The 14,748-nt window shown below is 36.3% G+C and overlaps 1 protein-coding gene across 3 annotated transcripts in view; it reads left to right on the forward strand.

The window, feature by feature from the left end:
- The window catches only part of LOC148823100 (uncharacterized), a 183,937-nt gene that overhangs the window by 113,075 nt on the left and 56,114 nt on the right, over nt 1-14,748 (forward strand). For all 3 annotated transcript variants that reach the window (XM_088929757.1, XM_088929758.1, XM_088929759.1), the window contains exon 9: nt 1,210-1,263. In XM_088929757.1, coding sequence (XP_088785883.1) covers nt 1,210-1,263 — 54 coding nt within the window. The remainder of the gene's footprint in view (nt 1-1,209; nt 1,264-14,748) is intronic.

The raw sequence follows: 14,748 nt of genomic DNA on the forward strand, positions 1-14,748 counted from the left end.
TATGTGAACAACCTTACTTAGCAAGCATTGCTATCCCCAGAATTCCAGACTAGGTGAACTTTGTTTATGTTTGAAACCAGATTTATCGCCTTTGTTTGGATAGTGAAATGTTTGCCTGTGTGTGTACATGTGGATACCTCATGAGTGCCAGGTGATCTGGAAACTTAAGTCTCAAGTCACAAGTTGCAAACAGATATCAGCCAAACACCCGTGATTTCAGTGCAAGACACAATCTTGGCTAAGTTGGTACTGTTCTCATTCGTAAAACAAAACTTGGCCTTTTAAGTATCAAAATGAGAAGCAGATGAGCTTAGCCCAAATGATCTGTTGTTTGAGCATTATGTGATATCTATAAAGGATTGACTAATAACTAATTTAGGTGTGTAGCTGCGTCAGCATGCGTAGGCTGCAAAGGAACAAGTAATAGGTTTATTCCATGCTGAAAAAAAGAAGAAAGAAAACACAACGTTTCAACCGTGGGGCCTTCTTCAGGTGTGAGCCTGAAGAAGGCTTCTTCCCCTCACACCTAAACATCTGAAAACAGTCATTTACATCTCTTTACATCTCCCTTGTTGTCTCCTGACTATGTTAATCTTGAATTGGCAAATCTAAACTGTCCCCATCTGCTTCCATATACAGTACATGCCCTACCATTGACTGGTTTTCCATCAGGGGTTTCCCCAGCCCTGCACCCACTGTCTGCTGGGGTAGACTTTGATTCACTGCAACCTTAAAATGAATGTTCGATAAGAGTAGGCATTAAGTTGCTGCCTCACATGATATTAGTGTTAATAGCTGACAAGTAGTGTAAGAATATGGGCACTTCAGTGTTTATTACAGTATATGGCAATATCTTTTGATTGGCCAAAATGTCAGTGCTTTACCCAAAGTGGGTACAGATGGAAGATCAGGTGCTGAATGTTCTTTATAAGGTGTACACTACTGCTCCTTTTGGTCTTCATTCTGTACTCCTTATCTGAATCCCTGTGTTGAGACAACACCTGTCATACCAGTCATGGTTGTAGGAGCATCTTATGTACAGGTACAGTCGCAGATTTGATTCAAATTACAATAATCTGCGAAGACAGAGCCTCTGTGTTCTTACCACCTTGAAAACAAGTTCTAAGAAAAAAAAATACAGCAGTACAAATAAGTGTTTACCTTTGCCAAGAAACAAGTGAAACATAAATATTATTTTGTTTCCCTCAGACCGCCACAGAAGTCCTTGAAAGCCTTTTAGAAGAGGATGATGAAGTTGTTCAGGTAAGGTACAGGTTTACCTCATGGGTAATGGGTTTAAGTCCCCACTGCAGATGCTGCCGTTGTATTTTTAGTGAGGTACAATACTTTCCCCCGGTTGCTCCAGTCCACCCTGCTGTATGAATAGGGACCAACATTGCTGGGTGTAAGCCCTGCAGTAGACCGACCGGCGTCCTTTCCTTTTTCGAATGCTCCCTAATCTGCTTAACGCCATGGACACTGGGAGAAGATCTGGCTCGATGTGTCGCTGTGACGCAGAAGGAAATTCCCTATTTGCATTCTTTAATCTGCAATGGAAAAGGCAGCTTCTAGTCTCCTCAAAGAATTAAGCAATTCATACCTTTGCCTAAATATGTCTGGAGGGTAGCAGAACTGTTCGAGACTGTGGATTTGTAATTTTCATGTAGATGTGGTAAAGATGAACACAGTCGATTTATTAATGTTCTGTGCTCCCTCAACAAAGATGGAGGCGGGCCTATCACAGAACGATAGAAGTAATTCAAGCAGCTAATTCTGAATGGTTGAGGGAATGGCAGCTCGCTTGTAAGACCACCCTCGTGCTGTAGAAGGTGGAGGAGAGGCCACAGGGTGAAGGGAGGGACACCAAGCCCAGACAGTAGGAAACTACACTAGCAACCTTGCAGCGGTGGGAGGAAGTGGGTGAGGTTAGGGTTGTCCTCCTCCTAGCCTTTTGTCAAGAATTTCAGTTTTGTTTTGGTAGTTTTGTAAGCTATTAGCAAAATGTATTGGAAATTACAATTAGGCTCAGTTTCATATATAATCACATTTAAATGACAAAAAAAATAATTCTATAAAGATGTAACAGCATGCTGTCATTATGAAACTTTCTGGGCCCATTTGTCTATTTACTTATGCAAGATGTTGTTTATATGTAAAGTTCCACTGTTCTCAGTTTTGACATGATGAAGAAAAATAAGGAAAAGCTGGGTATGTATCTGTTTTTCTGCTGATGGTTAAACAAAGCATATACAGTATACAATAAGATTTATGTTCCACTGTTATGAAACTGATGACAATTTCAAACTTGTTTCCCAATCAAGCTTATAAATTATAATACAAAATTACTTGCTTCACCATTGTAAAGAGCAGAGATTGATGTTTGATTTATGCCAGCTCATGTAAATTAACTCATGTAAATGCAATTTAAATCCCTGCTGTTCAGTTAAGTCTCTTCCTATTTTCATTTTATACAAGACGCTGTATTTTCTGAAATTTTACTGTGGTGAAGCAGACTGACGGTGCTTGAGTAAATCACATCATCTTAGTCTCAGCATGAGTTTAGGGCACTGGTTGATTTCTGAAAATCTACATAAATGCATTTAATATGTTAAATGTGCATTTGAATATTTGTATGTCAGACTGGTCATTCAGAGACAAATAGTCAAAATCTGTTGTATTATGTTGGCGTATTAAAAGGTGTAGGTTTGTGTTGCGTAGGTGGATTGCAGGTTTGGGGAAATGTTGAATTCTTATATCTATCCATTAAATTAATTTAGTTCTCAGCGTTTCTTTTGAACATTGATGGAAGGTGATATGGTGTTACCTTTTTGTCTTCTCTTTTCAACATGAAATAAACCTTTACTTGTTCTTCTATATTGTCCATCTACAGTACTTAATTAGGTTTCTCCCTTAGGTTTGTGAGATGTTACCACTGTTTTGTCCAGCCTCTTTTCTTCTCTAGAATTTCAGGTACTGCAGGTGTTTTAGCTGCTTTGGATTATTTTTTTTCTTAAAAGTCAGCTTCTTGACACGTGTCCAAAAACTTAGTCTTTTGAAACTCAAAGTCAAGTATCTTAGTGTTTTGAAACTCATGTGAGAAAACTCACAAGAGCCTCTTTTTTTCTGTCTGCATAGCATGACAGAGGTAAGGCCTGCTGCTCAACTTGTATCTTGGTATCAACAAAGGCATTCAGTAGGCAGCAGGATGTTATGGGTTGTACAGCTTGTGTGCTGTCTATTCTGCCTTTGCATTTAAGTCTGGTGTGAATTGTGTTGGGTTGCTGTGAAATTTAAAGTCGGTTTTAAGAATCACCTGCTTATGTATAAAGGAACTGGGGATTCTTGCTCCAGGTTGCCTTAGAGATTTCTGCATAAGTGTAGTCCAAAACAAATTGTCGGATCTCCTAATGCAGATCTTCCGATAAAAACCTATAAAAAACAGGCTCCAAACAACGGGCAATAAAACTTCCTTTTGCACATCTCCATGATTGTCATTGTCTAAATTCCTAGAGAGACTTCTCATAGAGTTCATAATTCATAGAGAATTCATAGAGTGATTTTGCACAATTGCTATATTAAAAATCTATCTACATCTAATAATGTAGACTTCGTTAATCTTAATTTAAAGTGGTCTTTTTCGGTGTGAATGTTTTTTTTTAATATTTTTTTTTAAATATTGTTATTTTCATAGCACTTTTGAGTTTTTAAATTTCTTTAAGTTCCGCTTTTGATAGAACTGACCTTGAGTCTGGCACCTACAGTTGAGAGAATAAAGAGGGTCTAGTCAGATATGTGGCTCACATTTGTGGAATTCTAATACTTTTGCTGGAGATGGAGTCAGACTGGATTAACAGGAGTGAAGAAATAAATCTACAGCAAAGACAGAGTCCCTGGATGCTGCTAAGTTTGATTGCTCAATGCTGTTTAATAGAAGTCCATACCCTCTGATGTAACGTATTATGCATGTGAATATCATAGCCAGGATAAGGGGCTTTGTGCATGAAGGTGATTGATTGTACTTTTTCGTGCAAGTTGATCTTTAAAATATGGATGTGGTGCTTCATTGTGCTAACGGTAACATTGATACATAAAAGCTTTTTTTGGCAAATAGCTTGTGGTGCTAAGAGTTGCACCTCTGTCCATTAAGAAACAGGGTTTATATCCATCTATTAAATCTGTTTAAAATTACCATAATTACATGGATCCCAGGAATAAATTTGCATATTTCTAGGACAGTACTCAAAATGTTCATGCTTAAGTTTTATTAGGCCATAACCAAACATCTTAATTTTCATACCTAAATGATTTGTGCTTAGCTTGAGGGTTCTGTCAAATCCTTTTTCACTGCTCCTTCTTTATCTTGAAGCATCTTTTAAAAAAACTCTCGAGCTTTATTATTAACCTGATTTAAAGGATGTTGAAGATATGATTGTGGTAATGCAGTAAAAAGATTATGATAATGTTTTGATTGCTGCTGTTATGTATTAAGGTAGTAAGCATTATGAATTTGGTTTCTTTACTATCTAGATTGTGCTTATGATCGGGTTGATGATTAAAAGCTGCATAATATTTAACCCTTTAATCATCAGCCCCTTAATTGAAGTATTTCATAGCAGGAATGTTTAAAACGAGGTTCCCAGTTTCATATCCATCAAGCAATTAGTTCAAAATGAGTTTTTATCAAATGCAATATCCAAAGATGTTTCATTTTGTCTTTGAAAGAAGGTACAGAGGTCTTTGTGTCATGTATCATTTTATGCATGCCTAGAGTAAGGGTTCTTAGTGGAACCCAAGCTCACATCTTTAAATCTTGCTTTCAATTTTGTAAACAGAAAACTAGGAGGAGTATGTGAGAAAATTATTAATGACCTGTTATTTGTAGGAAACTTTATTATCACTCTGCAGCTGTGCAGCCTCTCTAAAAGCATGCCGTTAATTTATTACATTTCAAGCTCCTCTTTCTCAATATTATAGTTTTAAAACCTTTAACAGGATCTGTGCTTTCAGTATCACACTCAATATAAGTTCAAAGAATCACGTTTTCAGTTTCAAAGACAGGATTATTATTATTTGTTCTCATGCATCCCCAGGGGTCAGAAGTATATTTTGACCTAGATTTTAAAAAGCTTTGAAATCATCAGTGAATTTCTTTTTTAAAGAAGTTGTGAACTTCACAAAAGTAGGAGCACTGACAGTTAACAACAGATATTTTTTATTAAAATAAAATACCTTTGCAGTATGTTCACCTTAATTTATTCTATTATTCTTTGTATTTTTTTCTTTGCATGAACTTTTTTATATGAATTTGTATTTTTGGAATCAAAATGTAAAAACTAAGATTTTAAGGTGGATCAAATGTGTTTGACCCCATATTTGTAATAGAATATAATTTATTTGAATATTGGTGTGATCAGTGATTTGCTCACCTTTAATCTGATTATTTTTAGCAGGTAAATCCTCTAAGAGCAAATTCTCATTCACAATGATGGCTTAGAGACCCCATTTATACTGCAGGTCACTCAGTGGAGCAATTTGATTGAAGCACCTTTCTCAATTGCACAGCTGTGTCCCACCTGGAATGTGAATCCACAGCCTTCTGGTCAGGAGATCACTACTCCCCTCTGGAGTCATGGCTAGGTCACTGTTACCTGAAAATTTCCAAACTAAGCACATTTTACTCCCAAAACCACTTTATTTTGAAATGGCTTTTGTATTTCCAATTACTTTGAGTATTTCACCTCTCTGTGAATGGTTCCTTTTCCACATGTGTAAAAAGTGCTTAAACTTAAAGATTAAGTGAAATCATTTGAGGAAAAAAGCAACAATAATTAGGTGAAAGCAGTAAGAAATATGTGGTGCATTATACAGTATACTGTATCACTTTTCAGCCTCTATGTGTCTCTTTCCTTGTTGTTTTTGTATTTAGTGATCATAACTATAAGAATTTTGGGACTGATATGTGTTCAGATCATCCTGCTATTTAAGCATTTTGACTCTAAATTACCAGATTTTTTCAGGAATGAGTTCTATGGGACATGCTTTTATAAGCTGTATAGGAATTTTTGAAAATGCAGTTTGATTAGTATTCCTCATGAATTAGAAATGTGTTGAAATTGATGTTGCTGGATATGATATTGCATGTATAATTATGTGCAAAGTGTAGGTGCACATCATCCAGGTTAAAGAAGGATCTTGTTTTTTTAAAGCATCACCCATTTATTCTTGCAAATACATCTGTCTTTGAGGAAGAAGAAGAAGAAGAAGCATTTAATCCGGAGATTCCTGCTTTCTGCCTTGGCATAAAACACATTCAGCCAGCTTGTTGTTAATGCCATAGACATGTATTGAGAGTTTATGTTATTATAGTACAAGTAGGCAATACAGGCAAGTAGGCACCAAGTAGGTAATTTTTTAAAACAGGGTTCTTCTAAATATTTGTGTTTCTGGAATTTGGGTTATAACACACTTTGGTGCTATAATTGATTTGCATGGTTTTCATTCACAGATCATTTGCTGTTCTAGTCACATATATTTTTACTAAAATAAAGTACAGTATTATATGTATTGTATATTGATTAAATGTTTTTACATCATTTTGATTAATTCATTGTTCGTGACTGACCATGACCCATTTGAATGACTGACTGTTGCTTAAGCGTTAAATCACCTCGTTGGTGAGAGTTGATTGGGCTTAGCTGATGAGGTGATTTAACCCATTAAATATCAAGAGTGATGAAAATCAAGCTAGGAGAAACTGGAGAAGAACTGAAATGTCCTACCAAAACTGAGTGCTGGGGAATATTTGTCAGATGGGTTGACATGTGGCACCTAGGGCTCAGAAATCAAGGACCGGGCACATGCATGCCCAGAGAGGAATGGGACAATTCTACAAACCAGCATCTGCAGCCTAGTGCAAAGCATGAGATGTACAGCTCGTATTGATTCAACAGTAGCCAGACTAGCATACTAGTAGCCTCTGACTTGAATAAACAAATGTTAAAATCATTTATCTGTGTCATGCAAGTTGAAGAAAAAGTCAGTGCACCTGCTACTAAAACAGATTGTCATTTTCCTGATAAGCATTTGAATATTGCGGTTGTGTGATGTTTCTTTTGATACTCAGTATATAGAGAATTTGGAAAATATATACAACATGCATCTAAAACTTTTGCAGGAGAGTTTTAAAAATGCTTTTTGTTTTGTACAAACACTGGTAGTTCAGTGGTATTATTATTGGTATTTCTGTAATTACTAGATAACAATGATCATTTGAGCATATGAGCAACCTATTACATTGTGCGATGACAGCACCTATAATGTACCGGTAGCTTTGCTGGACCAGTGGGTTTTGTTTTGTCAGGAAAACAATGTGCAATGCTGCAAAATGCACACGGACTTGCTTTCTCCTGGGGTTTATTCTTAATGAAATGTTAAAAATTGTATCTAATGTGAACACAATTGTAACCATGAGGACACTAACATGTATTCTTAAACAAGAACGAATGTACCATTCACTGATTGCACTGCTTTAAACTGAAAGTCAACCAACGATATCTCTAGATAATTATAGTATGACAATTGTGCTACCACCTGATTATTGCTTCAAGTACACGAGAATGTGCTATCTCCTAACTATGAGATAATCTGCTATGTCATAATTACAACATCATTTGCTATCTCATAATTACAAAATAATTTTCTCGTAATTATGAGGTAATCTGCTCTGTCATCATTATGGCATAATTTGCCATCTCGTAATTATGTAATTACAAGATAGCACATGAAATTTATTTTTTGCCTTGTTGGCAGCAATGTGCTTCCGTACTTTGGTCCTTAAGCTTTGACGTTCTCTTTATATCATGCAGGTATCACATGCCTGGTTTTTGCCCTGTAATATTTGCCTCCAAAGCAAAGAAATCTCAGTTTTTTCAAACAGAAAATGGTTCAAATACAGTAGCAGCTCTTTACATGGGTACAGTCTACACCACCTTTTCAAAGTAGCACATTTCGTGGCCTAATGCCAGCCAGAATTCAAGGCAAATTAATTCAGAATTTATTTTGCATTTATTACACATTCTAACACTACCTCCAAGTGGAAAATAAACGCTCCAACATTTTGAAAATTAATTACAAATGAAAACCTAGAAAAATGGGTTGGATAAGTGTACATACCATGGTGTATTGTGTGGTCTTCCAAATCACACAATCAGCTAATTAGTCTCCACCTGTGTTCAATTGTAGTTATTCTCTTGATTTCAGAATAAAATCAGCTGTTCCTGTATGTCTCCTCTGCTGGATAGATGGTTCTTACTTTAGAAAGGGTGTACATATTTTTTATAGGCACTGTATGTATCATAATTTACAAAAAGTTACACAAATCAAGATGGTTAAAAAGAGGGAAATGACAGTGAATACCAGCTTTACAAACATCTTGGTTGTAAAGTGTAGAAAACACTAGCAGGAAGTTTCAACCAGGATTGAACGTACCACCAGGACTGATAGACCTCCAAGTGGAATTTGGCAAAATGGGCTCTTGAATGTGTGTGCATAGAAAGAATATAATCTTTTCAGCATCACATACTTTTTTGTCATGATGCATACATGTCAGTAAAATATTCCCCTATTATATATTCTCCATTATTATATAAAGGAACATGTAAAAACTGCAAATAATATTTTGTGCAAGGTTAACATCTTGCTAAGTATCATTCACGGAGTACCCAGATTCCCTAAGCGAAGAGGCATGCATAGAAATTTTCACATTCATGCCCATCTCTAGCCTGTAGTAAAAGCCAAGCTTCTTCCTTCAGATATGCTAATGTGATTTAACCCTGGCATTTGCATGAAGCCCCTGCCACACCCCCACTGGGATACAACCCAGATTAATTTCCCTTGGAAGCATTTGTTTCAGTCAGAAAGTATTCAGAAATAATATGTTTGGAAAGGAATCATTTAACATTATGCCCCTTATAGAAGAAGATGATGTGATTATTTCCATCTTTACCCAAGAATGCTGCTAAGCTTTGAATTGTTGGACAGTCCCTCTGCCAGGGTACTTGTGATTTTGAAATTAAGTGTTATTGAATAGTCTTGGGAGAAATCATTTACAAGATGATAGAAGAAAAATAAAACTGAAATATTGTGCAGACTTTTAGATCAGGTGGTGTTAACTGCAGTTTTACTGTATGATAATCTGAAGATGTATGGTAATCTGAAGTAAGATTATAGGACACTTAAAATATTGTTGGATTATATTTATTGGTACAAATGGAATCTGCTTTTCTTGAATCTTCATTTCTCTTTTAGCAAACATTCTTAATGAGAAGTATTGTCAGCATGTTAACTATCATTATGAAGGACTCTATGAAGAATCCTTCCATGGTGATGCAAGCAGTATCTGGGAGATAGCAATGTTTGGACATCTCCAAGAAACTAACGCAAATTTAAAAGTTTGATCTCTTTTAGGTAAACAGGAAAATAAAGTCAAACAAGGCTTAAAATTCAATTGGGTCAACACAATATACAAAAATATATCAAGAAAATTTTCAAAGATTTATGTTCCAGAAATAAACATAGAATTAATTTTAAATAGCAGTGGAAAAAAATAAAGAAAGACCCAAGGGATTAACCTGTAAGTGTACTAACTGAGGGAAATGTCAGACGAAGTCTTTTCTATCTTTCTCAACCAAAATTCCCCCGATTGAACTGTATTAGGAATTAAAACCCCCTTATCTCCTGCGTAGAAGATACCAGTACTGTATATCCCACACAGCTTTGCTATGGATCCCTAGAAATAACTACATTACCTTTTCTCTATACAACGACAAAATCAAAAACACACGACAGAATACAGAAAATTAAATGCACAAGACAAATACTGTATTATGATCTACAAACACAACCTGTTGAACCTTATGACCCAGGTCATGACACACACCCCTACCTCGTGAAGTGGTTAGAGCAGGAGCACTGCTACAAACCACATCAAGCAAAAGTAAATCTAAAAAGAACAAAAACAAAGACGGCTTCCCAGTAAGAGACTCCCGATCTCACTGTGTGGTAAGAACGCAACAATAACAAATTTATACAAATAGCCACTACCAAAGGAATATAAAATCTCACATGCTGTCATTATCTATGAGGTCATGGGGTGTGCTGGTGCTTGTCACGCACCCCCTCTGTCTTATTCTCTCTCAGTCAGACGAGCGAGGCAGTCAAAACCTGGTTTTCTTTTCTTGCCCAGTACTGGACCTTGAGCTTGAAGAGCTGTGCAGATGAATACCACCAAGTAATCATAGCATTGTCAACCTTTCCTAGTCATAAACCTTCTTATAAAAGAGACTGCTAGCTTGTCTGCTGGTGTTTAAACACCACACCTGACCACAAAGACCACACCTGTGCTACACTCTCTACTGTCCATTCTGAGAACTCACTCTCGTCCTTTCCAGCAGGGACCTAGAGCCTAGGAGCCTTTTCCTCCTGGCTCCTAATATAAACCAGATTACTGATCCAGGGGAGTGGGCAGTTACCCTCTGAGCCAGTAGTTTTTGCTCACATCTTATTTACACATGGGAAAGAGCAAATATTGTTGATTACAAGCTAACCTTTGAGGAAAACAGGGATGCCATATCTAAGAAGAACCAACAGTGATTGTTTTTCCTGAGAAACTCTGCTCTTTTAATGTGTTAATCTCTAGACCTTTTATTGAAACTGTCCTCACATTCAATGCCATGGCCTAGTTTGGTAACCTTAATACACACAATAAAAGCAGACTGAGCAGGATAGTGTGGGTAACCAGCAAAATTATGTGGTACACAACAGCTACAGCTTTCAGAAGTAAACATTAAACAAATAGTGCAACAGCAATATAATAATAGAGTGTCATGACCACCACTTGCACAGTTAGTCGAGTTTTGACCACCTAGACTCAAGTGTGGTAGAACTATGTTTTCCTTTATTCCCACGGCTATTAACCTGCTGATCTTGGACAATTGATTGTATATTTTACTTTATGTATTTATTTTTTCTTCCTCGTTACATATCTGTATCTTATTTGTTAATGGGTTCATGTTGTGTTAACATGTATTGTGTTATGTCTCTTACTTGCCTCCAAAGCAAATTTCCTATCTGGCACAATTAAAGGAAGTAAGTGTAGGGATCTGTATATGGAATCTCACTCCAACTCAATTATTCAATTAAGCCAGATGTATCTAATTTTCACTCAAATAGGTGGCTGTAAACAAAGCTCTTACTGCATTATTCTTCCCCTTTTTGCTCACTCAAACGTTGCCATTGAGACCAACTGGAATGTAGAATTGGACCAAAACAGGCTTGACAAACCACAAAGGTAACCACAACCCACTCTGCCAGTGTATATCTCAGTTTCCTCATTTGTTTTCATATCTAATGTTGACTTCTCAAACTATTGTGTCCTGGCGTGCTGCTTGAATGATTTATCAATATGCAAATATGTCTGTCTTCAGAACCGCATATTGAGCAGTATCGTGCTACTGGGAGTCATATCAAGTACATGTAATGTCACTTCTCCTCTGGCATGCGGTGTCTGAACAAATGTGCAGTACATAAACATCACAAGTGTAATGACTCGCCAGGCAGTCTGAAATGACCTGGCAATTGCAGACCCTGTATTTTTTTGAAGCTATAATTGACATGCATATTCTAAATTGTAGTATGCATCAGCCATCACACTCAAACTCCGTGTGTGGATTTCTTTTTCTGCGCCTGAGGAAGAGAGGTATGCTATTTATATTGCCTGTCACGTGCACCATGACTGATAATCATGCAGAGGAATGGAAAGAAAGGATTCTTTGGTGTTTGTGCAGCCTCAGAGATACAGTCATAACCCAGACTGCTGCTTATCCCTCTCCAACATGAAATCTGAGATATTCTGTCCATAAATCACACTTAAATTCCTCTCTTCTAAGGGAAGCCAGTTGAATTATCCAGTAATTATTGTTCTTACAGGAAGACCAAAAACCAGAAAAATGGTGTGCTGGAATGTATTAGGGTTTCTAGTCTTTAAATCCATTTGTTGTCAGCTCAAAGACAATAAATTGCCATCACTTTTGGGATGAAACTAGATGAGAATCCACAAAGACTTTAAAGAGAGTTGAATTACAAGTGTAATGCTTTTTTAAACCCACTAGTTTTATTTGTCTTGAGTCATTGCCACTTTTTTGCATTATTTGGTTAAATTAGCATTATGTTTGTAGGTATACATTCATTTTCTTTCCTGTTAAGAAAGATACTGAAGTGAAATAAGGAAAGCAATAAAACTCACAATCTTTGAAGTAATTTGGAATATGTTATACTCTCTAAGCTGAATGTATTTTCTGCTTTCCTTCAGGTTATTCTACCTTGATAGCTTTCAATATTGCTTATATAACAATATTCAGCATTGAAACCCTGTGGATTTCATATACTTTTTTTTAATAAAATGCTGGTGCCAAGCCTACAGTGCACTAAATGAGTGTGGTAGAGTCTGATGACCTACAGTATGCTTGTCCTTTTACTGGATAATTCTATCACATTCTTTTTATGAGTAATGTAGTTTGCATCTTCCTAATGCTGTAATTTTGTTGAGGAATTACACTGATGGGAGATAGTGGGAGATAGCTTTCTTTCTGCAGAAGAATTTAGCTATTTATTGCTGTAATATGTCATTATATATTAAATTAATCATTTGCATAAGATGAACATCTGAACTTTTGACATTACAAACAAAAGCATCTGACATTTTTCTTTTTAATGCATTATCTGCTAAGACATCAAATCTTAATATCTGTTTAAAATGCAAACTTCTTTAGTGTTCCCAGTACAGCTACAGTACTTTTACATGGAAAAAACGATTGAGTGAAGTGCAACAGAGTTCGCCATTGACGCAGATTAATCACTAAATACCTTTTATAGGTTGTGAAAGGGCAATTAACCAATCAGTTTTATTTCATAGAATATTTTTATGATTGGCATCCTCTAAAAGTCTTTTACAACTTCAATATAATGACTAATATTCTATAGGAAACTGGGATAAAATTGAATATGCTAATAAACCTTTGGACATGAAACTTTAAAACATGCACATAAATGTATATATTCATGGGAATCTAAAAATGAATCAAAAGTCGTGCTGAGGAATGCTTGGTAGTCTCGGAGAAGAGTCCGATGATTCAGAACATGTTGGTTACCCAGTGAACAGAAGACTGTAATTGTGGTGTTCTGCTCGCGTTCAGAATACTTTTCCTATCCACAAGAGCCCATCCATGGAGTATGATGGATTTCCACATTGGCCTAGACAGGTGGAGGTGAAGGCAAGACTGAGAATATTAAGATTTTCAAGAGGGACATGATAACTGCGATGTCTGTGTCTGTGTCAACTCCTTGTTTTATGAGTATACAGTAGAAGATGGCAGGATCTGTCAGTTTCCAAAAGCAACAATTAGGCCTGTTAGGAAGACTGAAAGTGCGAGCAATGATGATCACAAATTCATACTGTAAAAGCTTAACTGGACTGCCAAGCATTAAGGTAGTAGGTTGAAGGCGTCAGATTTTGTACTCGATAGGGTAAACTGTTGAGTATTATACAACTGGAACAAAGAGAAGTGAGGAAACGTCAAATGCACCTTTCTTAAAATTTAAGTTGGTATGTGTAGTAAATATTGTTTATAGTTCAAGTTATGTTAGAAATTTACAGTAATATTTGCCTTATATAATAGTGGCTGGTCTTCGTTATTACTTTATTCCTGTATTTTAACCAGATAAAACCCATATTCTATTAAATCAACTTGACTTTTGTCCAGAGTTTCTTGAATTAGAACTTTCTAGTACTTTGTCTCTAAGTCCTAAACTGGCCCTTTGTATGTTGCTTAAATTAGTGTAGTTGTCCATTTTATTTTTGTTCATTATTGCTCTCTTTGATTTCATTTTATATAAAACTCAAAGTTGACAAATGAATGCTTTGTCACACACCTGCCACAAGAGAATTTCTGTTCTGCCAGGCTGAGGGAGAGAACTGTGTTATTACCCTTACTCAGTGCATGACAGATTGAGTCCTGTCACTTGGGTGTTTAACCATCATAGAAATACTGGAAAATCAAGAAGATGAACTGTTGTTTGGGTACAGTCTTGCAGCTGGGAGGTTAGAAAGATAATTTTTCAACGGAAAATATGCTTTCTGAGAAGATAATTCCATATATGTGTGTGTAGTAGTAGGGATGCATATATACATGTAGTGTTAATTTAACCTGGAAAAGACCAGAATTATCTGTACTATAAAACCATCATATTTTAGAAAGACAGCAGGCATTATTCTAAACGATACCTAACAGAAATTCTGTTTATCCATGAATTACAGCACCCAATAAGAAAGCATATATAGGTCTTTTTTGAGATGTTCGGCATAAGAAGCTTTGGATTCACCACCTGGCTGTAGAACTAGGAGAAAAGAGGAATTATCCAAAGGGAAGCAGCAACGGTGGGGATGGAGTACAGTAGAGAACAGAGAGATTTGCTGTGGTATTTCATATCCTTTCGGGAGGTGCTGTCATGGAGGGTTTTGAGTTACAGTAGCAGTAGAGATGAAGGAGGCTATCATACATCTTGACAGTTTTTAAAACCCATTTAAAGTTTGTTTAATACTTAAAACTCTACAATCACATCAAAGTATGTTCCAAATGTTTTTTATGATGCTGCAATAGTATCTCAGAATATTTCATATTCATAATATTCTTC

The sequence above is a fragment of the Atractosteus spatula genome, chromosome 12 (genome assembly GCF_055471065.1).
Source record: "Atractosteus spatula isolate fAtrSpa1 chromosome 12, fAtrSpa1.hap1, whole genome shotgun sequence".
Lineage (NCBI taxonomy): Eukaryota > Metazoa > Chordata > Actinopteri > Semionotiformes > Lepisosteidae > Atractosteus > Atractosteus spatula.